We start from the raw sequence: 23,240 nt of genomic DNA on the forward strand, positions 1-23,240 counted from the left end.
GTTCGGGTAGTTCGGATAATTTGGATAAAATATCGGTTATTTAAGGTAAAATATCAAATAATTAAGATGATTTACATAAAAATTTTGGATATTTTGGATTACTCTGGATATTGGATATTTTGGATTACTTTGGATATTTCAGATAAAACTATCCGGATACTTTCGGGTAGTTTAGATACTTTATAATAATTTAGTTATCATAAACTATTTTCAGATACTTTTAATAGAATTTTAAATTTAAAATATATATTTAATGATGTTATATGTATATATAATTAATATTTTTATATATTCGGGTATCCGTTCGGTTCTCGGTTCGGTTCCAGTTCGGTTTGGTTATTTCGGATATAAAAATATAGGAACCGTTTGGATATTTGAGGGTATTGGTCCGGTTCCGGTTTCGGGTATTTCGGTTCGGTTCCGGTTCGGTTTCTCGGTTCCGGTTATTTTGCCCAGGCCTAATGATGATGATGGAGGAGGCGAGAGACGGAGGATTTGGTCACCACGCTTCTCCTGGGAGCCTCCACGTAATTTGTTTCTATACTGCCCCCACAACTTCTAATATTTTTCTAAATCGACCCCACTAATTTGTTTTATAACCAATTTCGTCCTTTATATATACATTAAAACCTCTTAAACCTCACTCCAATGGCAATCACATCGAAAGAAAAGACAGAGAAATGAATATTCTCATGAGCAAGAAAATGGAATTTTGTATATACATACATATCACTGTACATTAATCTTCTACTGCATATTTTTTTTGGTAACTCCCGGAACAAGCAGGGATAATTCTCTTGAATGCCATATAACATATAAACAAGAGTACAAGACCAAGCGTGCAGGTATGGTTGTGTTAGTTCTTTAACTTAAGAGACCCTATGAAAACCAAATGACTTTCTCTGTCTCAAAGAGAGCAACAATGTCTATATATGTATGTACCATGGCTTCTCTCATCCGCAGTGTCCAAGTGGGTTACTGAGACAGTTCTGTGTTGCGTATCAAGTGTGAGTTCCCTGGAATCAAAATTCAAAATTGAGATAGTCAAATTAATAGATGCACGTCATTCATTATAGAACTATTACTAGTTGCAAGCTAAAGACAATGTGAAGCTGTATCTCTTCTCACTTTATTACCTGATTCCACATTTTTTTAATCTGATTTTTCCACCTCACGGAATCGTCTCTCCCATTCCTCTGCCTCATAGTCTTGTTCAATCATATCTTTATCTGTTGTATACACTATCCTCTCCTTCCCTATCACTGTGTTCTGAGCCATATCCCTTGCACTTAGTAGCTGCATTGCATCAGTTTCAAAGGCGTTATTACATAGTTTCCCATTTACCTGTATTTATTTCAGAGTTCATTCTCCCTAGATATATATATATATATAACCACTGGAGAGTGAGTGCCTACCTTACGTCGGAGAGCGATATCAGGAGATTCAAGTGCTCGTGCAAACTGTAGCCGAGCTTTGTTTCTACTCTCTATCTGGTCATTCTTTCTCTTGATTGAAAACCACCGAATCAAAGGGATGGCAAAGAATGAACCTGCATATACCTGCATGGTCGTTTGTACAAGAGTCAATAGAAGTTGGAAACAGTTTGATAAAAAGAAGTACCCATATGAACAGAAACGAAGTTACACCTGAAGTAGTGGATAAATGTTCTTAACAAATGTAAGAAACCCACTTGGTGTGACAGCCATCTCTCTGAAAACAAAGGCAAAAAAAAAAAAAAAGGTTGCATTAGAGGTGTATGCATCAAACACACACACACACAAGAGTATAATCTAGGAGGGGCTTACTTTAGTAAAGAGTTCAGAACAATGACACCAAAGAGATTAAAAGCACCTAGACCAACGACCAAAGCTCTCTCGGATGAACTAGTTTTACTGTGAAGAAACAAGATTCCATTATCACCAACTGAACCAACCACAAAAAGCAATTAAACACTTTTCAGGAGGAGAGAATGATAAGAACCTAAATTGCCATTTTTTCTCCTTGAAGAACTTCTCCATATCTGCAACAAAGTCAAACCATTTCCCCACGTACTCCTTTCTTCTACTAGATCCAGAAGCTGTGCGTTGCAGCGATGGAAAGCGATACAGAATATTCCCCTACACAACAGAAAATACTTTTTAATATGAGTAACATTGGCATCATATATAAAGCAACCAAAAAGAAAAAATTTGTATACCTCGTCATCCAACTCTGGTTGACCATCAAACCGAAGAAGAACAGGAAGAATGTAGGATTCATCGCTCTGTAAACATTAAAAATAAAACCTAAGAAGCTGACAAGTAAACGAGAACAAAGGGACTAGCAGAAAGACAGCTAGCAGCATATAAAGTTAGTTTTCATTAGCTCCACATACAACAAGAATTAATAAGCAAAACATACCGTGGCACTCTTGGAAGATGACACATCAAGGTATGGAGCAAGCTCGTCAGCTGCAACAACACCTCCTCTAGAAGTTATATACCTCCCAATCTGCAAATAGGTGAAAGAAGCGAGTACATCACTAGCAATTCATTATGTGAATGATGGATCTTTTCATATTCAAATCTCATTTTAACATAATAACATCATCTAAGATGTTTTCCACAGAAGGGAACTAAAGACTTGAATAGGTTCAAGCACATGAAGAAAAAGAACATGAGTAGGTTAGAGCACTGCACATTACCATCTGCCACCTCTCTTCTTCAATTCCTTGGTTTGGATCTCCATCTCCAAACACAAAGGAGAAAACCTACAAAACAAACCATTAATAATTAATCCAAAGTCACTAACACTCAGCAGCAACTTAGGAAGAAACATATAGCAAAAAGCATGAAAGCTTACAGATTCAATGAAATTCATTCCCTTTCCTTCATCTTCTCGAGCTCGCCGCCTTCTGTAATAGTTGGGATCCCAATACCTTACATAAAAAAAACATACTAGAACCATCACTAGAAGCTTCCCATTATATCAAATTATATCTCTCTATTGGTTAGAGTTAGATCAAATTACCAAAATAAATCGATAGGATTGATATAGAAATTGAATCCAGAATCATATCCTCGCCCACGTCTCCTCTGACGATTATCATCCTCACTTTAAAACCAAATCCAAAAAAAGGTTAGTGTACTGCCACTGTCCATAATGATAATACAACAAGTCACACACACACACACACCTTCTGCTTGAAATCAAGACTATAATTGTTGTGTAGACGATAACAATAGACGCAATAAGCGCAGTGCCAAATGAGACACGAGTCAGATAGTCAGCAGCACCCTGATAGAGACCTCAGATGATATAAGTAACAATTCAAAGTTCAAATCGATTTGAATTACAGCAAAAGACAATACCTTTGCCTTGTCAAGAAAGGGTTCAATCTGTACCCTTAACGACTTGGTAGCTAGCTTAGACCGATAGTCCCTTGGGAATACATAAAGCACATCACCTTCATCTGAGACCTTAAATGAAGAAACATGATACACATAAAGATCAATGCTTTGTCGCAATGGGCATGCCGCATGAAACATAAAACACATAAAGATCAATGCTTTATCTCAATGTGAATGAAACATCATAAACACACATAAAGATCAAAACTTTATATATCAAGTACCTCGAGAAACCCATCAGTGTCCGCGGCGAGAGCTTGAAGCGCTTTCTGAGCTTGTGTAACATTCAGACCAGCTCTGCTAGCCACGTCACCGACAGTGACTCTTCGGCCGCACTCGTCCACAGCTTCCATAGCTCGTTTTCGGACATCCGTCGGTATCTTGTCGCTCTCAACCAATCCTCCCGGTCTGATTGCGCCGCCGCTGAGCTTATTATCTATGCTCGCCGCCCTCACCACCGAGATTCGACGGTTGTTGAACTTCCGGCGACTGCTCGGGGACCTCTCCGTTAGCTTTCCGCCGGGAAAGGGAGATCTGAGTCGAATCAGAGGCTTTTTTGGTGAGAGCTCCGATTGAGTTAGCCTAGGGGAGATGAGTAAGCATGTCGAGACACAAGCCATTCTCTAGTTACAGCTTCCTCTTCTCTAGTTACGAGTTTCGAGTTTCCGCCATGGGAGAGATGTTTGTATGGTTCAAAATCGTTAGCTTTCGGATTTTTCCCCAAGGCCACGAAGTAGAGCAGCGAACCCATAACCGATTCAAACCGGTCGGTACACCTCCTATAAATTTCCCGGTTATTGTTTCATAGACTATTTTTTACCTATTTTTTGGTGAGGAAATTGAATCTTGAAATGGGAAAGAATTAAAATTCCCATTAAATTAGTGTTATTCAATTATCTAAGTCATCAATTTTTTTTAAAAAAAATTGTTATTAGACAAAGTATTTGTAATTTTTTTCTATAAAAATTAAAGTATAGTATTATTCAATTTAATATTTTTCAATCTATATTATAATAGGAGAGTTTTTGCTCTCTTCTAAGCATGTCCACGTGGCATATTGTGGGACCCACCCGGGTTATATTTTTTTATTAACCAACTCTCTTCCTTTATGGGGTTCGAAGATCACGAGGCAGTTCTCTCCGGTTTATGTAGTGGATCTGGGTTCATGGGTTTCGACCTCGGTTTTGGATCCGGCCCGGTTTATCCAATCGACGTTATGTCTCACGATGATGTCAGTTTTAAAACTTTCTTCTGTGTGTTTTAGTAGTTATTACTAGGATAAGACCTGCAGGCAATGAAGTTGAGATTTTTTAAACTGGACATGATTCAATATTTTGATAGTTTGTTTTATCGACAGATTACATTTTGGTTCTACTTGGTTATTTTTATTTAACCATAATGGGCAAGATGAAGCATATTTTTATGTGATATGGTTATTGAACTGACTGAGGGGACTGATGGGCCAAAGGCCTTTTAGTGAGTTTATTAGATCGGATCTCAATAGCCTTTTCTGAGATAATGAGCTAAATAAAATGCATCTATTTTTAATAAATGGAGCCCAAAAAAATAAAGTCGGAATCATATCCTCTAAAGTAAATCCAGCTACGATGCATCATTTCCTCACTCATTTTGTCGGTTTTTTTATTTTTTCTCTCGCATTCCTCCGCAAAATTTCTTCATAGACTATCTAACATCTCAGATAGCAGCAGATCAAGGTTCGACTTTTTACTGTCCGACTATCTATACATCAGGAAATTCGCTTCTTCGATCAAGATGGAACGCGCTAAGGTTAGTCTCTATTTCCCAATAAAAAATTAGTTATTATAGTTTTCGGATCTGATATTGAAATGAGTATTGATTCTGAAAATTTCATATTGCCTGCTTCCAATCTGTCCTTGTAAGATGTAGATAACCCAGACATGTATTTGATTGAGGTTTTGAAACAACGCAAAATAATTTTCGGCTATATAAATCGAAAGCCTTAATATCTCTAGAAACTAAACCAAATTTTAGCCACTTTTGTCTAACTTTCTCCTTCTTGATCATGACGGAACTGAAACAGTTTGATCCCGAATTCTGACCATTGCTCTCACCCAAGTCCCTGTTCAAGGCCCTTATTCGTTTAGCAGGCCTCATAGCAAAAGAATCTGACATATCTGCTGAATCAGAGTGAATGTCCATATTATTAATGTTGGTGTCTTTAGCTGCCTGAAGAAAACGAACGTATAGAATGAAAAAAAATAATACAAAATCCTTTGTAAAATATGAGACCAACCAAAAAAAGCTAGCTTACATTCGTACAACCAATGTCCTGATACCGGTTAAACAAATTCTTGTCTGTGATTAGCTTTAAGACCGGGTACGATTGGTGTTTGTTGAGTAGATTCTCTCGTTCAATTCCTATCTTGAAGAGGTATGTTTTACCAACTACAGTGTTAAGCGCGTGTAGGAGGACATCTGTTTGAGCAATCTACAAAATTGCAAACAAAAGATCAGAACTGGAGATTCCACATTAAAATTATGTACGACGCAACCGTAAGATTACAACCTCCAGTTTATCGGATGGTCCACCAACATGTAACAATGGTTGATTGAGTAGTTGAGCAACATGATTATCAAACAACACAATCTTAGTGTTGCTTGTGTTATCAAGCACAACCAAATGCAACCGATACCTACATTATACACAGTTGTTAGTGGCCTAAATTTTTCAAAGTATATTGCAAAGTAATGAAAAAATAAAAAAACCTGTTTTGTTTGTAAAACCTCCGCAAGTGTTTTTCTAGGTGTAGGGCGGAAGGAAGCATCTCCATCTGAGGAACCGTTTACCAAAGCTTCATACTGTGACTCCACAATGGCTAAAGGGAGATCATCCTCTGGCAAACTAATTATTCAAATCCATCAAATATAATATCAGCCAAGACATTGAAACTTTCCTTGTTACCGAATGTGCATATCATAAAAATAAATTAACTGATAGAGGCATAAAAAAAGCGTGAATACTTAGCAAGGAAATTGTTAACCTCAGTCATCGCCGGATCCAATACAATATCACTGATATTAAAAGCATTGCTGACACATAGTTCTCCTGTTATAACGATCAATTGATACGTTAATTTTAAGCTCCTAATAATTTATGAATTAATAGTAAACAAAAACGCATTATTATAATTACCATTCCACACGTTGATTTTTCCAAAACGCAAGACACATATGGTTGTGTACTCGCTGCGCACCTGGATTGCATAATTAACATCACATGCAGCATTTCCCCACAGCACCAATGGAATTCTTTCATCACTGAAATTAAAGAAAATATTAAATAATAACATTAGAAAAAAAAACAATTATATTAACGAAATAGAAGGTCTCGATCAAATAAAATGAAAACACTTACTCGGAGTTTCGCAATTCCAAACAGAGTTTCTCTGTCTCCTGTCCATTGACATTAACATGTTCAATGTGACTAACCTTAACAATATGGCCGATTATATCTGCATATATACGATTCGGTTTATTTTGTAAGCTCTAATAAGTGGTGCAATAAAGAGTACGTTTTTATAAAAGACACTAACCAATTAAATAATCCGGATTTAGACTGCCGTCAAGCACTTCGTTGTACTTCACGGGTTGGAATCCGCAAAGATCCCCCGGCAGTTGTTCACTGGGTAAGACACAGGTTTTGGATAGGAAACTAATCCGGTAAGGATGCGTTGTTGTTCTATACGAACCAACAGAATGCAGCAAAGAGAAATTGATGAACATGTTTGAGTGTCCTTCTTTCAGGAAGGGATCGTATTTAGCCACCAACTCCTTCTTCACTGAAGCATGAATTTTATTTCCCTGTGTATAAAACGGAGAAAGAATTATGTCAAGAGATGCATGCATATCCCCTATAATAGTACATGGGAAATGTTTTTAAAAAAAACATCCAAACCTTAACATCGCACAGAACCATATCAATGGTCTCACCACCACCACCAGTTGTTTGTTTCCACAATCGAATAACCTTCACCTTGATCGTCCAGCTGGTTTTGAACGGTTTCAAATCGACAATAGAAGTAACAGATGACATATTTTGTGAATCGATTGTTTGTTCTTATTGGCAGTGTTGCAATATGATGTGCTCAACCAATGGTGAAAACCGATCTTTTTTTATAGTAATATGTTTTAGGTTAAATGAGTCGATGATTAAGAAAAAATCTAATATTGCACTTAATAAACATTAACTAAATTCCCTTAAAAAAAATGGAATGTTTTACCTTGGTGAGAAAGTTTTCCATTTTACTTAGGGACTTGCCGTCATAGATTTTTTTAGAACCCTCTAGCAAGTAAAAATATCTTTTCTAGTAAAAAGCATACCATTATTATTATTATTATTTTGTAAAAAAGCCATAAAAATCATACCATTATTATTACATATTTAGTTTTCCGTAAGTGCTCCAATCTATATTTAATCAAGCCTTGGGGATTAAGTTTTACCATATTCAATTTATTTTTCCATATCCTTATAATTCAGAAGTGTGCATGCCAAATTTATTCAACTTTCGACGATAAACCATGTCAAAATCCCGGTTTGCGAGAATTCAAATGATACTCATACCGACTGTTTTATTTCACATATGGTTCGGTTCTACTTAAAATTATAAACCGGCCACCAGCTATACCTTGATCAAAACTCTGTTATATACAGAACACTATTGACATAACTTCTATGGTTTCTTTCCAACGTGTTCATTTGATTGTGTATTTTTAATTAGAACCAGATACATGAGCACTTAATCCCAACGTCTGACTTAGACACGATACATGACGCCATGGCAACCAACTATCGACAGTTCCATGGTCTACGCTAATTATTGTTCATGACGTCTTCTTAGCAAACTATTCAGAGTAATAAAAGCTTCAGAACCATACAGATTACTTTCGATAGACGTGGCCACGAGACAGTATCAACTTTACTGTATGAATTTTTTTTATTAGGGATGAAACGCTTCGTTTATACAGTGTTTGATCGTTTTTAAATTATGTGTTTCTTTCGTTATATTACATGAGCTCTTTTTTTTAAATATCGATGGATATGGTCACATTCTCTAGCATTTAATCATGGACTCACCAATTTCTCAATTGATTATGCAGCTGACACGTCACCTTAACTAACATCCTAATTGATTGACACCTAAGATGGACTATTTTTTAATTAATACAAAATTGAGGTTACAATTTTTCAAATGTTCCTCAATTAATATATAAGGGATAATCGATAGATTCTGATCGATTTGTTTGTGTCATTGCAGAGATGGTTATTCTGTTCCTGTCATGGTGAGTTCTTCTGAATGCTCTCCCATCACATTTTTTTTTTTTATGTCTATCACCCAGTTAAATTAAATTGTTTTGCTTTCTACAGAAGATGACGACATCTCAAAGATGCATCATGAATTTGAGCGGACGAAACAGATGCCTAAGATGAATCCTCAAGGTTTGCCATTGAGTACTTTTAGGGATATATGTTAATTAGAATCTCAGATTGGATACATATAAGTTTACTGATATGACTGTGATTACCCAGCACATTGATCCTCTTACTTGCATAGTTGCACAGTTTAATTCCAAGAAGCACATGGTTAATGAGGTTATCTATATGACCTTTTGCTTTGCTGTTCATGTTTTTACAGACTTGAGTATTTCTTGAGAAGTATATGAGCTCCAGTCTTGCAGTTTTGTTATAGTTTCTGTGCAGAAAACTATTTTGGTTGTCGTAAGGTATTGCTAATCAAGAAAATTTCTTTCTTAATTGCTGCTTTGTGATAATGATCTCTCACCATTTATATGATTGTGCAGCTTAGTAGTACGGAGAAAAGAAAAAAAAGAGTACATGTGTCGTGATCAAATGAGAGGTCATGTGTGATTAATGGACTTCTTATGTTTGAGCAAGGTCAGTTTACATACCTTTTAAGCGATTTGGTCAGAGTAAAATTATAGGCATAGATGAATTTTAATCCTAAAATTCAGAAAAACATCCATCCACCACATATCTATGTACTTGCAAGCCAAATTCCCCTGGAAAATTAAAAAATTTCTTAAATTTAGGTTCATCTCTTAAAATGGGTTTCTATCGTCTAGCCTATACATATTTTTTTCATTCCAAGAGATGTGTATTATATATCTTATTTTGGTATGGTGAGGATTTTCTGATGAAGGCAACTCATATAACAATTACCAAGTGCGTTGCAGAGAAAATATGGCAAGCCGCACCAGGAGTTTGTGAAGATTCTATGCACATACAAAGACATATTTGAGCTCCGAAAGCGAGTCGAAGCATTTGATTTGCAGTATGAAATGCATGCTTCTAGCTACCAGAGAGATTGTTTACGCAGTAAGTATTTCTCCACCATCATCTTAAGATTGCTCCTGTTACAGTTATGTCTCCCATCAACAAGTTTTGCTGTTTAACTTAGCTGAACCAAGCAACATCTGAGACTGATTCTTCCATTGTCGTATAACACAGTTAACAGAGGACTTCTGAATTATAAGTTTTGATGCCTAAAACTCTATAGAATATGATCACCATTGAGCCCAACGGTTTCCTCTTTTTGAGTCACTCTCAGGTTCTTTCACCTTTTTGTTTCACAATTTTCTTAATCTTTTCATTCATAATTATAGATGATTTGACGTAGTGTTGATACTGTTGTGACAGATTGGATGCTTGACAGTGCTTCCGGCTATTTTTACAACCAGACCAATGGTCTGCACTATGAGGTTCTGGATTCAATTACAGTGACTCAATAGGTACGTAACAATCATAGTTTTTTTTTGTTCGTTCGGACAGAATTGAATCAATTTCTTTCTTCGTGTGGGATTACACTGATAATGAAAAAAAGATGTTGGGTGACACAAGATGAAGCATACTATGCAGTTAAAGAAAACGTGGCAAGAGGCAACCAAGAGAAGCGTGCCTAGGATGGCTGGTTCTACTTTATGGAGTAAATCCAGTGTTGCAAGATATCTTTTTATAGCGTGCCTACAAGCTTCTTCAAGGAGGATGTCTTTTTAGTGGCACAAGATCAAGAAATCTGCTTCGGAATGTTTCATAACCGATGGAAACTTTTAATGCAATGCATGTGTAGGAGTGACAGAGTGCGAGTATTATGTATTTTAAATCCCCACTACATACTTTTTGGATTCTATGCATTGCATGTTGTATGAATGAGAATAACTTTGTATGTATTTTAAATTCCCACTACTCTATTTTATACTTCCTTAGAATCAGTGGTGAGAGCCAATCTTTGTATGTACACTTTTTTAGTCATGTATATAACAGATAAATCTCAAATCTCATACTAGGTAAAAAGTTGAATCCCATTTATTCGTCCATTCACACATATTATACACACACATCCAAGTAAGATAAAGTGTCTCGGATTCTGTCACTTGGTTTGAATTGTCCTTATTATCCTTTAGGAATTACTTAATTTGGTTTTATCATTGTATGCATAAAATTAACAAATATACAACCGAGACGACAAATTTAATTTCAAAGTAACATAAATTTCATAATTTTGATTTTCTTTTAGTTTGGATAAAATTTTGTTTAGTTTTACAGATTTAAAATGTACATTATTTAGTTTTCAAAAAGTATAGTCATCTACAACAATATTTAAATTTGCTCCACTTTACATTTTTTTTTTTTTGTAAAAAAGTATCCACACATGTTTAAAAAAAAATTGTAAAAGAAGATTATATACAAAAATTTGACTAATTGCTTGATTGGTTTAGACAAGCAGTTCCGTTTTCTTATTTTACATAAAATAGAAAAAAATGAATTCAATATTACAACAAAATCAAGCTCTAATCAGAGACACAACATAATGCATCCGTTTGTTTTTGGCCATGATATTTTGTTTTTTTTATTTGAATCATAATGAACCAAAAGTTAGAAAGAACATTAAAAATTGGTTCAAATAAAGAATTTAGACGAAAATTTATGATCATGGCAGATGAAGGCGTCTTTGTGCTTGGGGTCTATCTACAGTCCTACGGAGGCTCTGGATGGTACAACTGAGCGGATTCACAAAACTTTTTGCAAGACCGGTCAATCAAATACAAACTTCCTCAGTTAAAAGTTTATGTAAAACTAGATATAATTTTCCACTACCTACAAAAGATTTAGTACTCCACTGACCACATAAGCACCCTAGACCTTATACTATAAATAGGTTTAGTTGCAAGCAAAGTTAATGCAGTACAATAAGATGAGCCATAAATCATTATGAATAGTTACGTAACTGTGCGGAAATTAGAAGAAGAACGTACTAGAAAGAAAGCTAAATGGTGTTCAAAAGCAACGAAAACGTATATCAACTTCATGAAATATTCATTACTTAATAGAACTAAAAACATTCCAACATGTTGGATAGCCAAACCATTTTAAAAATTGATAAAAATATATTATGAAGGAGCTGGATAACACTGGCTGCCACTACATTCAAATCAACATGATTTAAAAATAATACATCAAAACCAAAATTATTAATTAGCAACAAAATAGCAAACACAAAACAACAAGCAAAAGATTAACACATATCCTTTTCGGGTCATGTATCCAGAAAAAAAATCCCTTTTAAATTGCATAATTCTTAATACCAAATTTTATATTATTTCCCTTACACCATTTAACAAAAATATACTAACAACTCACTCATTTCACCCTGACCCATCCCATGACACCATCTTTTGAACATGGATATGCTAATACTACTAATTATAGATAAAATCGTTATAAAAAACTGTATCAACACATATGAATTCACCGCTCATTCTTATATCAATCTAATGAAGTTGTGTAACATCGAATGTTCCGTTCATCACCACTAAGTTAAGCCAAAAATACAAATGTTTAAAAAACGAACAACAACATCCCCTACACTAAACTACACAATACATTAACCATTTATTCACCCGACAATATCCCCTACACCAAACTACTTAACACAATAACAATGCACTCGGTCCCGCGCTTGCGCGGGGACTATGCTCCTAGTTCTATTAAATACGTGTGTTATTCAAATTTTTGTGAATTTTGTGGTACTTATATTTAAAAATAATTTACTGTTCATTTGTTATAGTTTCACTGGTAAACGGTGACTTTCAGACTCTATCTACGTAATATAAGACAAGTCTAAGATCAATAGTTTTCTTACTCTATGTATGTGTTAGCTGCTGATTACTTCTTGTGTTCTTGCTACAAAGATATCTAAAACAGAAATGCAAAGTGCATACAAAGAAAAAAAACTTGTCATCATTAATATAATATTGGTTATTGATAACATAGCTTCAAAGGTTATATACAACAAAACCTCAAAAACAACTGTCCTTGAACAAACTCAAGACTGTTTTGTATATATTATCTATGATCTATCTGTTCTATTCTTGTGGGAGTATTCAGATTTCAGGTATGCCATCTAACATAGGTCTCCAACCTGTATTACATTCAAGATTATCATCATCAGAAAGCAAAGTTTGCTTCTCAAGAGTCTGGTACACCATTTCGTGAACCGACCCTCCTTGGAGCAGCTTCTCCAGCTCTTGCTTACTCACAACGATCTTCATTCTCATAACACTCACGTTTTTATTGTCACCACCATCGATGTTGCTTTCACAAGTGTCAAAAACTTCTTCTCTTAGTACTCTTGCATCTTCTTCCACCTCAGGATCCGCAAACGTTACTTTTTTGGTCTTTTTCTTTTTCATTGTTGTAGGGACAAGATAGTAGACACGACCACAGAAAAGCTTAGCATCGGGAAGAAGATGACAAGTACTGTTGTTGTCAAAGAGAGAGTGACCAGAGAATTGCGTAAGGATGTGACGAACAGTTGTGGGTTCTCTATATTCAAGTACCTTCCCATCGTTTCTCACTATCTTTATCACTTTCTTCTCCATTACTAAACAGTTCCCCATCTTCTTGTTCTTCTTCTTCTTTATTGCTTTTAGTTTGTTTCTTTTGTTTTTTCTGTTGTTTGCTTGGAGATTTGTATATATATAAGAGTGTTTGGATTTTCGTTAAAGTTACGTTTAGTGCCATATCATGTGGGTCCTGATTTGATTCTTTCCTCTTGTCCTTTTTAATTTTTAAATGGTGGGTGGAGTGGTGTGGTCGGGGTGGTGCATTTTGTTCATTGTTCTATGTATCCTCCTCTATATGATTTTTCTTTTTTCTTTTTATTATGAAATATAAGATTGAGTTAGTGGTTCAAGAGTACAAGACCATGGTACTTTATAGGACAGCTGATGTAGTATGTTTAGCAATGTGATCCCAAGTTATACTGTTTGATCAATTGTTGTCTTGCAAGGTGTTACTTTTGTTTTTCACCATGACCTATGTATTAGATATTGTTTTTTTTTTTGTTTTTCACCATGACCTATGACCTATGCATCATATATAGAATAGTTAAAAGTTTTTTTTGTTTTTTTAACACAGAATAGTTAAAGGATGTCAAGTGATAATTTGTATGTGTGCGTGTACGGTAGAAATGACTCATTGAGAAGTAAAGGTGCAACTAGAAGATGATAAGTAAATAAGTAAATAGTCAACACAAGTTAACCATTAAATGATTAGTAATTAATGGGTGGGTATATAAGAACTATATGTGGTTCCAATCAAATGTTTGTGCCACAGTGGTTTCACTTTCATTTATGTATTGTTTCAAGGTCAACGACAGAGTAGTTCCAGTATATGTATGTCTAGCAAACATGGACAACAGCAAAGAAGTTATATCAGCATGCGGAATTTTTTTTCCAAACCGTATGCAAGGAGAAGGTTTAAATGTTATAGAGAAATAAATGTAAGACAATATATACATATGTTCAGTGCAATGCACTAGTTTTTCAGGCAGTGATCATAGACTTAGAAAATAGTGCGTGTCTATGGGTGTCACTGTCTCTAATTGGCTACCACGCTTATGTCCTGGGAAAATTTCTTCAAAGAGCACAAGCGGTCCACATTCAGTGGCCAAATCAACAGATGATTTGCTTTGATTCATTTTTGACTATTCAACACTCTTTTTACAGATCTTGTATTATTAATATTTAGGGTGTTTGGCTTGTAAATAGAAATCTTATATTATTTTCATATTTTCGGTTATAGAAAATGTTAAATTAATCACATTTAGCTGATTCATGTGACATCAGTTATACAAGATACATCTACCATAAGCCGGTGCCCTTGCAATAAACTAACACCAAATATTTTCCCTAACAAAGTAACTATTGTAGGTCGTCAAGTAATTGTTGTAGAAGTTAGGCATATATTCTATATAAATCATGCAGAACTGATTTTCAGTAGAAATACAATCTATGAATCGTATGCTAAGACAAGTAAAGGGAAAATAGTTTAACGCAAATGAAAGTTAATTATACATAATATTAAAGTTATTTACACATAACTTCAGTATGCTATTTAACGTATAAGATAACAATGTGATAGTGAGCCTTTTGTTCAAAAAAAAAAACAATGTGAATAGTTCTGGTAAGTTGTATACGAAATATTACTAGAAGTTAGTGAATAAAAAGACATTTCACGAAGGAAGGAAGGATGGGATTCCTTTTTCATTCTCTTTTGGAAAGTACAGGACACTTTTTGTGATCCTGTGGACAAAAGCACCAAGTGACGAAGGCAAAAGGAATTTAGATTTCTCGGCTTAAGTTCGCATGCTTTTGGTCGGCTCACGTGCTACGCTCCAGCGAATCTAGTTACGGCACGTTTTGGTCTTGTGTTGGTAGGCACCGTCCAAAGACCTCTTTTTGAATTGTGTTTATTGCTTTTGCTTCTAGCAAAGCTTTTACTATTTTCTTTCTTCTTCAATTCTTTAAACGAGTTCGTCCTTCAAGACTCGGAACATTCCAGTTACGTTTGTTCCCCTAAACACGCTTAGATTACTCTAAAACAAGTTTCTTGTATACATGCAAGCAAGAAATGCAGCAGGAAATCAAAGTTTTGTTTAGGACGAAACTTTTTTCATTAAAACATCTTATTGTATTTTCCAAATTTTAGCAAAAAAAAAAACATCTTACTGTAAGAATCTTTATAAAGTTTCAAAAGCTATAAACAAAATTAAAATTTCATAATTTTTGAAAATGTAAACATAGAAATCTAAAATTTTCGGAAATTCATCAATTTTTTAAAATATCATCTCCATCTCAAATATATCAAAACAGAAAACTATAAATAAGTATAATAAAATATTATACAATTATCTTAAAGTATAATAATCTTTGGTAAAAAGGCTTTTAAAGGAAGACTTCGCTACATATTAGAGTGATATAATGACCATGGTCTCTGCTTCGAGTTATCCTCCTATTGGAGTTTCGGAAATGTTTCTCATCAAATATTCACTTCAAGCAGCGGTTCATAGTATATGGAGGGAACACAACTCGAGCCAACATGAAGAACAACCAAAAATGCTGGTATTCTGAGCAAATTTGTGGATAAAACCATACGGCTTCATCTGCTTGCAGTCGAAGCAAAGGGTCACACATATGTGGAGAGGGGGTTACACACTTTGTTTGGAACGAGACATATCCCAAATCCACCATGTAGATTGGGAATATTTTTAATTATTTCATTGACCAGCTGGTGTATGTTTAAACAAAAACACAGTTTTTTTATTGAATATAATTATTATATTCATTAAAAAATATAATAATTTTGGATATTTGAGGTAGAGATGTTTGATGCCATTGAAACTATATATGGATCAAAGTAGACCTAACTATATAATTTAATATAATAATTTTTGGATATTAAAAAAATATAATAATTTAGGGATCAAAGTAGATATGGGCCCAAAAGTAGGCCCATGTAGATCTCATCTATTACCCAAAATCAGAACTCGTAGTGAGATGAGTGACACACAAAAATAAACTAACCAACAAAAAAAAAAAAAAAAAAATTCGATGGCGGGGATACTCGCGAACACTATCCTCCCTCCTCAGCCTCCGATTCACCTTCCCGTTTCATCATCTCGAAGCAGATCAATCCGAAGAACCCTAGTCATGGTCAAAGCTTCCTCCAAACCTTCCGATTCATCAGCCTCAGTCTCCACCAAATCCAGCGAGCCTGTAGCATTCACCGCTCCACCCAATTTCAAGCCTCCGGAGCCGCAACGCTTCGCCGTTAAACCCGGAAAGCTCTTCGACATCCTCGGCGCGTCAATCGGACTGCTCTTCCGCTTCGGCACCGGCGTCTTCGTCTCAGGGTACTCTGCTTCCTTCGTCTCCGAGGACGAGGTTCCGCCTGACCAGTACGCGTTTCGTCTTGGCGGTAAAATCATTTTAACAGTTGCTTTCTATTAGCCGGTTTAAGGGCTCTGGAACTGGAATTGTCCGGTTTATTGATCTAATTATGATGTTAAGCTGGTTTGCATTTTCGGTTTAATAGTTTGTTAGAGTACATATTAGTTAGTTTAGTTGTAACAAACTTTAAGCTCGTTAATGAAAAGCTTTGGACTTTTTTTTTTTTTTTTTTTTCTTTTTCAAAAGGCTAATGATTTGATGATGCTATGTGCAGGGATCACTTTAAAGGAAAGCTCAAAGCTTGGGCCTCGTCCCGAGAAACCCATTGAGATTTACGAGTTTGAAGGGTAATGTATTACGCTCTATTGTCAAAATGTGTGTGTTTAATCCATTTTCATTTAATTTTTACTTTTTCTTCATTTCCGGTATGTGAATAAATATAGCTGCCCCTTCTGTCGCAAGGTAAACTCTATTTCATTGTCTTTATATGTTTCACTATTAGCCAAGTTTCTGTATATTTCCTTCTATTTATATTCATTTTAGCTTTTCCTCTTTGGTCTGAGTCTTCTTCTTTAGTTAAATGTGTGTCTCTGTGTTTTATGAACTATTCTTCATTGTATTGCAACAACTTGCAGGTCAGGGAAATGGTCGGAGTGTTGGATCTTGATATTCTATACTATCCTTGTCCCAGAGGGAGTCCTAATTTTCGCCCCAAGGTTAATCAGATGGGTGGCAAACAACAGTTTCCCTACATGGTTTGTCTTTTCTGAACCTAAATGATTTTTCTATTTAAAACCCATGTCTCTTGTCTTGCCACATCTTTATTCAGTAAGAAAATAAAGTTTTTTTCTTCTTCTTTTAATTGTTAGGTTGATCCAAATACTGGAGTGTCCATGTATGAATCAGATGGAATCATCAAGTATCTGTCCGAGAAATATGGTCATTCCTCAATGGCTTTTGACAATATCATCTTTTGCATTTTCTTTAGTATTTTCTTATCTTTATGTTTGGTTAAACTTGTTTAGGAGATGGAACAGTTCCTTTAAGCCTGACACTTGGTCCGTTAACGGTTAGTTTCTTTGCACATGTTGACGACTATTTTCCCTTGCTTCAAAATTCAAGAGTAGAAATTAAATACTGACTACTTCGATGTTGCAGGCTATAACAGCTGGATTTGCAATGATTGGTCGTATGGGAAAGGTAAGAAGAAGTTCTACTAAGGATACTATGCAGTATAGGTATCAGTATAAGCAACGGTTTTGTCACAAAAATGCTCGAGTTTTTAACCAATGCAGGGTAACATGTACACACCAGCAAAACTACCACCTAAGCCACTCGTATTCTGGGCATACGAGGTTTGAATCTTATTCTCTTCTCTTCCATCTTCAGAAACCAACATCTTATTAAAACAAACAATCTCTCTCTTTGAATTGGCCCTGCAGGGCTCTCCATTTTGCAAGATTGTACGCGAAGTTCTCGTAGAACTGGAGTTACCACACATTCAACGCAGGTATGGTAACAACAGAAACTCTTAGGATACCCCACCATCTACTGTTCCTGTATATTTGTTCAGAACCAAAGTTGTAACGTCTTTTTGTGTTGTCTTCATCAGTTGTGCTCGTGGTAGCCCCAAACGGCATGAATTGCTCCAGAAAGCAGGTCACTTTCAGGTGGGTTAGAGAATACATACATATATATATACATTGAGAGAGAGGAGGTTGAGATGTGTTTGTTTTTTCTATGTAAAAACAGGTGCCTTACTTGGAAGATCCAAACACTGGAGTAAATATGTTTGAGAGTGCAGAGATCATAGAGTATCTGAAGCAAACTTATGCCGCTTAAGTTTATCTTCTTTACTGTTAGAGCAAATATAGACATAAATGTGAATGAGTGTATGTATGTATAAACAAACTTATGCTGCTTAATTTAGCTGCTTTCTGTTGCAATATAAACTCAACTTTGTTATTTGCAAAGTTGTAGGGGTTTAAAGATCAGGAAATGTACTTTTATATAAACCAAACAGATTGTGACATAATCATGCGATGGAAGGAAATAGTTTGAATGAGGGAGATGGTGAAGAAGTGGTCCGGGTCCGAGTTCTAGTTTATGATTACAAGGTGCAGCAACATTGTTGCTTGCTATGAAGACGGATCAATGTTAGTTAACTGCTTCTAATCACGTCTCCCACACAAAAAAAAAAAAAAAACTTCCCTCAGTAAAATTAGAGACTAAGATGGGTTTTTTTTCTTTGAAAATCATCAAGATTACATAAAGAACGTTTGGAGTGTAATGAGAATAACTTGGTTAGGTGCCAATTTATGCCTAAAATGCCAGACAAGCTTTGCATGTGGTGATCGGAGTCTAGTTTCAGTGGTGGGCTTGTGGCTTACGTTAATTCAATTTCCCTGGTTTGATTATCCATTTCCACGTAGTTAGTGTCATGTTGATAAAAAAATAATTAGATTTAGGGTCTATAAAAATACTGTTGTAGTCTTCAAATATGCGCATCTTGAATTGCAAAAGAAAAAAACAACTAACAAAATTAAGTCAAACAAAAGCTTTCAATAGATACCTTCGATAGGTGATTTAAAATCAATCGTCAAGTTTTCTAATCAAATAAAATTTCAAATTTAAATATAGTTTTTAGTCAATGAATTCTAAAATCTCTACGGTGTAGTTTGGATTTTGATTTCAATTATTTATTCACGAGAATCCACTATAAATGATTTGAAATCAATTTTAAATACAAAAATTTTCTAAATCTTTTGAAGTTGAATAACACTAGATTTAAAAAACTGGATTTAAATTATTCGTTGAATAACACCATATTTTAAATTAGATTTATAAATATCATATCCAATAACACTAGATTTTAAAATAGAATTTAGAATCATCAATTTGAATAACAATGAATTTTACTTAAATTTAAATTCTAATAAATACATGATTGAATAACACACGAAAAAAAAGAACCCAATTCAAGCAAAAGTTGACCATTTAACATTTGGCAAAAAAATAATTAATATTCAAAATACAATAACATTTGAAATTTAATGTATTTCTATGTTTGCATTATCATACTAATTATTATGTTGAATTTTATTGTATTTCCAAAAAAAAGTTATTGACTTTTCTGCGAAAGCGTGCGAGTCTTAAGTTCATGTGGGAATTCTTAATGTGTATATAAGACTCGTTAGCTGTTTGTTATATGACAGATATCTATACCTTGTTTTAAAAACTTCACTTCCTAAATAATAAAAGTTAAAATATTTGTTTTCATCTTCTTCTTGTTTCACTATGGCAGATAAAAGACCTAATCGAGATATGTAAGTTTTTATGATTTTTTGTTTTTCTATTTCTTATTCTACAATATTAATAAGAAAATCTGTCAAATTTTATTATTTTCTCTTAAAATTAAAAGCGGTTTGTTTTTTATTTTTATTTGATAAATCAAATAACAGAATGTATATATATATATTGTTAAAAAAATTATGCTCATGGTTAAAATTTAGTAATTTATACTTTAATTTTGTTATGAAATCTAAGTTTTTCATATGTAAATATGTGAAAAAATTACATCATTATTTTATTTAGTTAATGTCATATATTTCAAAATAAACATAAATATGACATTGTGAATAATACATAAAATGACAAATCATTTTTCTTTGTGTTAATGTCTTTCATTAGGGTGAGGAAAGATTGGTCGAATCTTCTTCCTGAACTTTTGAGATTGGTAATGTTTCGTCTCCTTGTGAAAGATACCATACGTGCATCCACAGTCTGTAAGGCATGGTATGAATCTAGTGTGTCTTTTCTGATGAATAACCGTCGTCCGTGGTTTATGAAATACTCTTTAACATCACATAGAGGGCCTTGTGAGTGGTATGATCCCATGCAGAGGATGACATACCTCACATATATCCCAGAAATAATAGGCATGTCGGTTTATCACGCAAAAGATGGTTGGTTGCTTATGCACAAAGATGGTTCATCCGAGTCATTCTTCTTCAACCCATTTACTCGAAAGCTTATAAATCTGCCTAGTTGCGAACATTATAACGAATCTGCGGCTTTCACATGTGCACCCACGTCAGAAGGTTGTTTGGTTTTTGGTATGACAAAGATCGACAGAGACAACAACGTTGTTGAAATCAACACTCTTAAGATTGGAGAAACCAAATGGGAGACTACTCATTTTAAGAGTTTTGGAGGTCCTTTCACTTCTAAAATCAATATTATTTTCTTGGAAGGTCTCTTTCACTGTTTTGGTTGGTTAGATTGGATTCCGGTTTTTGATCCATCCAAACGAACCTTGGTCAACCACATGGCAGAATATGATAGGAGCCTCGAACTTTCAGCTGGAACGTACTTTGTAGAGATAAAAGGAGATATCTTCTTCGTAAAAACAGGTGGTGAGAAGCTACGATTTTTCAGATTAAATCGAAATAATAAAGGTTGGAGTTGGGAAGAGAAGGACAAAATCGATGAAGCGTCAACAATCTTCGGGGCTTCTTGCGGATCTGTATGTAGATCAGACCTTCCAACCAGTTTGAGAAACAAGCTACTCTTATCCAATGCACCTCACCCGATGATCAAAACTTATTTTTCTGATGGAGAAAAGTATCTCACAAATGATTCAGACATTCCGTTTTGGGATAGACATCCCAAATATCAGTGTGTTTGGATTGAACCTCCCAAACAACGCATAGATTTTATTTGAGTCAAGCATTTGACAAAGATAGCTCTGCAAAACTTTTATTTTCTTGTTGTTTCTGGTTTATTGTTATCAAGTTGGTTTTAGCAAAAAAAAAAAAAAAAAGTTGGTTTTGTTTTATTTTATAATAATGTATTTCAGTTATATCTATGTTTCTGCTAAATCTATAAAATAATTTGGAAAAGAATAATTTACTATACTTACAATTGATTATCCAAAAATCATAACAATGTTTTTTTTTTTTTTTACGACTGAATACAGAAAATATGCCTAATAAAGTATCTGTACATGCATATATATACGTACTATGAATATGTGTATCAGAATCAGTGTTTCTTAAAAATATATCAGAATACTAAAGGTTATTGCTCTAATATCCTTTTTGTTTGTATTATTTGTAAAAAGAATCAAATGTCTATAAACCCCTAAAGATAAACCATTATTAATCTTATGTTGATGAAAAAAAACACTTAATCTTATGTTGCAATAGAAATTCTAATAAAATGAATTTTGTAATAACACCAAAAATTAACACTAAATTCTGAAAAGCGTTTAAAAAAAATTAAAACAGAAGGTCAAAAAACCTATTAGTCAATGTACGAATTATGCTAAGCAACTAAATTGTGAGGGTGTTCATAATTAATAACTTTGAATTTTTCAGCTATTTTGGTGAATAATTAATTTTCAAGCTCAAAATATATTATACTAGCGTTGGCTCGGGCTACACCCGGATTTTTTGTTTAAATTTAGTTTTGATTATATATTTTAATGTTTATTTAGTATATAAATATCATAATATGTATAAACTATAAGTAGCTAGACAGTTAGAAAATTAGATTTTGAATGTCCTAGATCATTTTGGTGTTGGGATGTGTTATATTTCTCACGTAACCATGAGCGCCTTAGGACATTCTATAAGACTTGTTCTTGGTCATACGTGTCATTGTTGAGCATCAAGCTATGACTCCTTGTTCTTAGAAATAATGCCAACACTAACCGGATGCTCAACGACAGATATACAATCTGTGATTCCATTTATATACCTGCACCTTTTCATCTGAAATCTGAGTTTTATTATGTCAACTATTGTTTTGTTTGTGTAGGTCAAGGAACTAAACTCAAATGTTGCTCTTTTAAAGAAGTACGTCATGCCATTTGCTTTTTTACTGCTGTCCAAGACATGTATACAATTGTTGGAAGTGTTGCTTGTTATTATGTTTGTGGTGATTGATGATAATAAGGATGATTTTTTTTTACAGACATTCCTTCTTATAACATTCTTTTTTTTACATGGAAGAAAACTTCTTATAAACTTCTTTTTTTATTCTCGTCTTTGAAACAAACCAACAATGACATGCTGTTTATTCTCCTATTATATGAATACACCTACTTACTTAGAGTACTTATTGGGTCCTTATCACTTTCAGACATAACCAACATCAAAAACTTATTTATAAAGAAAACTCAATGGTGGAAGACTTTCATTAAACACTTGAGAGGGGAAGAATGTCACTACTATACATGGAGCTATGCCAGCTGAAAACTTCCGTCAACAGTATATTGGCATCACCACCTACTTATGAATATAAATTTGGAGAAATAGGGAGGAGAGATGGGCGAACCCGAGCACCTGTACCATCACCACCTGCTACCTATCATCATCATAATTGCTACAAACTCAACTAATTCAATTCCCATTGGTAAATGTTAAAGATGTATAATTATTACACACCATGATCTGCATCTTTTCTCTGCATTCTCTTGCGCAATCATCGCCTTTCGCTGCAAAGGTCTCAAAAACGCCAAACCTTAACGTACAAAATCATGGTGTTTCACATCTTTAA

General features: G+C 34.4%; 4 protein-coding genes and 1 long non-coding RNA gene across 6 annotated transcripts; 3 read left to right on the forward strand and 2 right to left on the reverse strand.

The window, feature by feature from the left end:
• Positions 1-693: 693 nt before the first annotated feature.
• Positions 694-4,106, reverse strand: LOC106433865 (uncharacterized protein At5g03900, chloroplastic). Of its 2 annotated transcripts, none has more exons than XM_048768364.1 (14): positions 3,614-4,106; positions 3,351-3,458; positions 3,176-3,276; positions 3,010-3,093; positions 2,842-2,917; positions 2,684-2,749; positions 2,401-2,490; positions 2,198-2,263; positions 1,981-2,117; positions 1,806-1,892; positions 1,647-1,710; positions 1,416-1,559; positions 1,137-1,344; positions 694-1,016 (listed from the first exon to the last, which is right to left on the reverse strand). In XM_048768364.1, exons 1-13 carry the CDS (start codon positions 4,007-4,009, stop codon positions 1,153-1,155), a joined length of 1,611 nt encoding a protein of 536 aa, XP_048624321.1. In that variant the 5' UTR covers positions 4,010-4,106; the 3' UTR covers positions 694-1,016; positions 1,137-1,152. The 2 variants fall into 2 exon arrangements, with proteins under 2 accessions (XP_048624321.1, XP_048624322.1); XM_048768365.1 differs by having other exon boundaries at positions 1,137-1,296; positions 3,614-4,105.
• Positions 4,107-8,776: 4,670 nt separating this feature from the next.
• On the forward strand, positions 8,777-10,926 carry LOC125592856. Its single transcript, XR_007328542.1, has 7 exons — positions 8,777-8,868; positions 9,065-9,152; positions 9,231-9,324; positions 9,624-9,765; positions 9,898-9,997; positions 10,087-10,178; positions 10,271-10,926. It is a non-coding gene; the product is annotated as an uncharacterized LOC125592856 (long non-coding RNA).
• Positions 10,927-12,671: 1,745 nt separating this feature from the next.
• On the reverse strand, positions 12,672-14,901 carry BNACNNG64930D. The gene has a single exon (XM_013874677.3). The coding sequence runs from the start codon at positions 13,344-13,346 to the stop codon at positions 12,831-12,833; it is 516 nt and encodes a 171-aa protein (XP_013730131.1). The 5' UTR covers positions 13,347-14,901; the 3' UTR covers positions 12,672-12,830.
• Positions 14,902-16,281: 1,380 nt separating this feature from the next.
• On the forward strand, positions 16,282-18,644 carry BNACNNG10640D. Its single transcript, XM_013874688.3, has 11 exons — positions 16,282-16,707; positions 16,954-17,026; positions 17,123-17,141; positions 17,315-17,434; positions 17,549-17,618; positions 17,705-17,748; positions 17,838-17,879; positions 17,975-18,034; positions 18,122-18,189; positions 18,292-18,349; positions 18,432-18,644. The coding sequence occupies exons 1-11, from the start codon at positions 16,341-16,343 to the stop codon at positions 18,519-18,521; spliced, it is 1,011 nt and encodes a 336-aa protein (XP_013730142.1). The 5' UTR covers positions 16,282-16,340; the 3' UTR covers positions 18,522-18,644.
• A 1,539-nt stretch (positions 18,645-20,183) lies between these two features.
• Positions 20,184-21,504, forward strand: LOC106433842 (F-box protein At4g00893-like). Its single transcript, XM_013874672.3, has one exon. The coding sequence runs from the start codon at positions 20,356-20,358 to the stop codon at positions 21,400-21,402; it is 1,047 nt and encodes a 348-aa protein (XP_013730126.3). The 5' UTR covers positions 20,184-20,355; the 3' UTR covers positions 21,403-21,504.
• The last annotated feature ends 1,736 nt before the right edge of the window (positions 21,505-23,240 follow it).

Source organism: Brassica napus, chromosome C9 (assembly GCF_020379485.1).
Source record: "Brassica napus cultivar Da-Ae chromosome C9, Da-Ae, whole genome shotgun sequence".
In the NCBI taxonomy this organism is placed as follows: Eukaryota; Viridiplantae; Streptophyta; class Magnoliopsida; order Brassicales; family Brassicaceae; genus Brassica; species Brassica napus.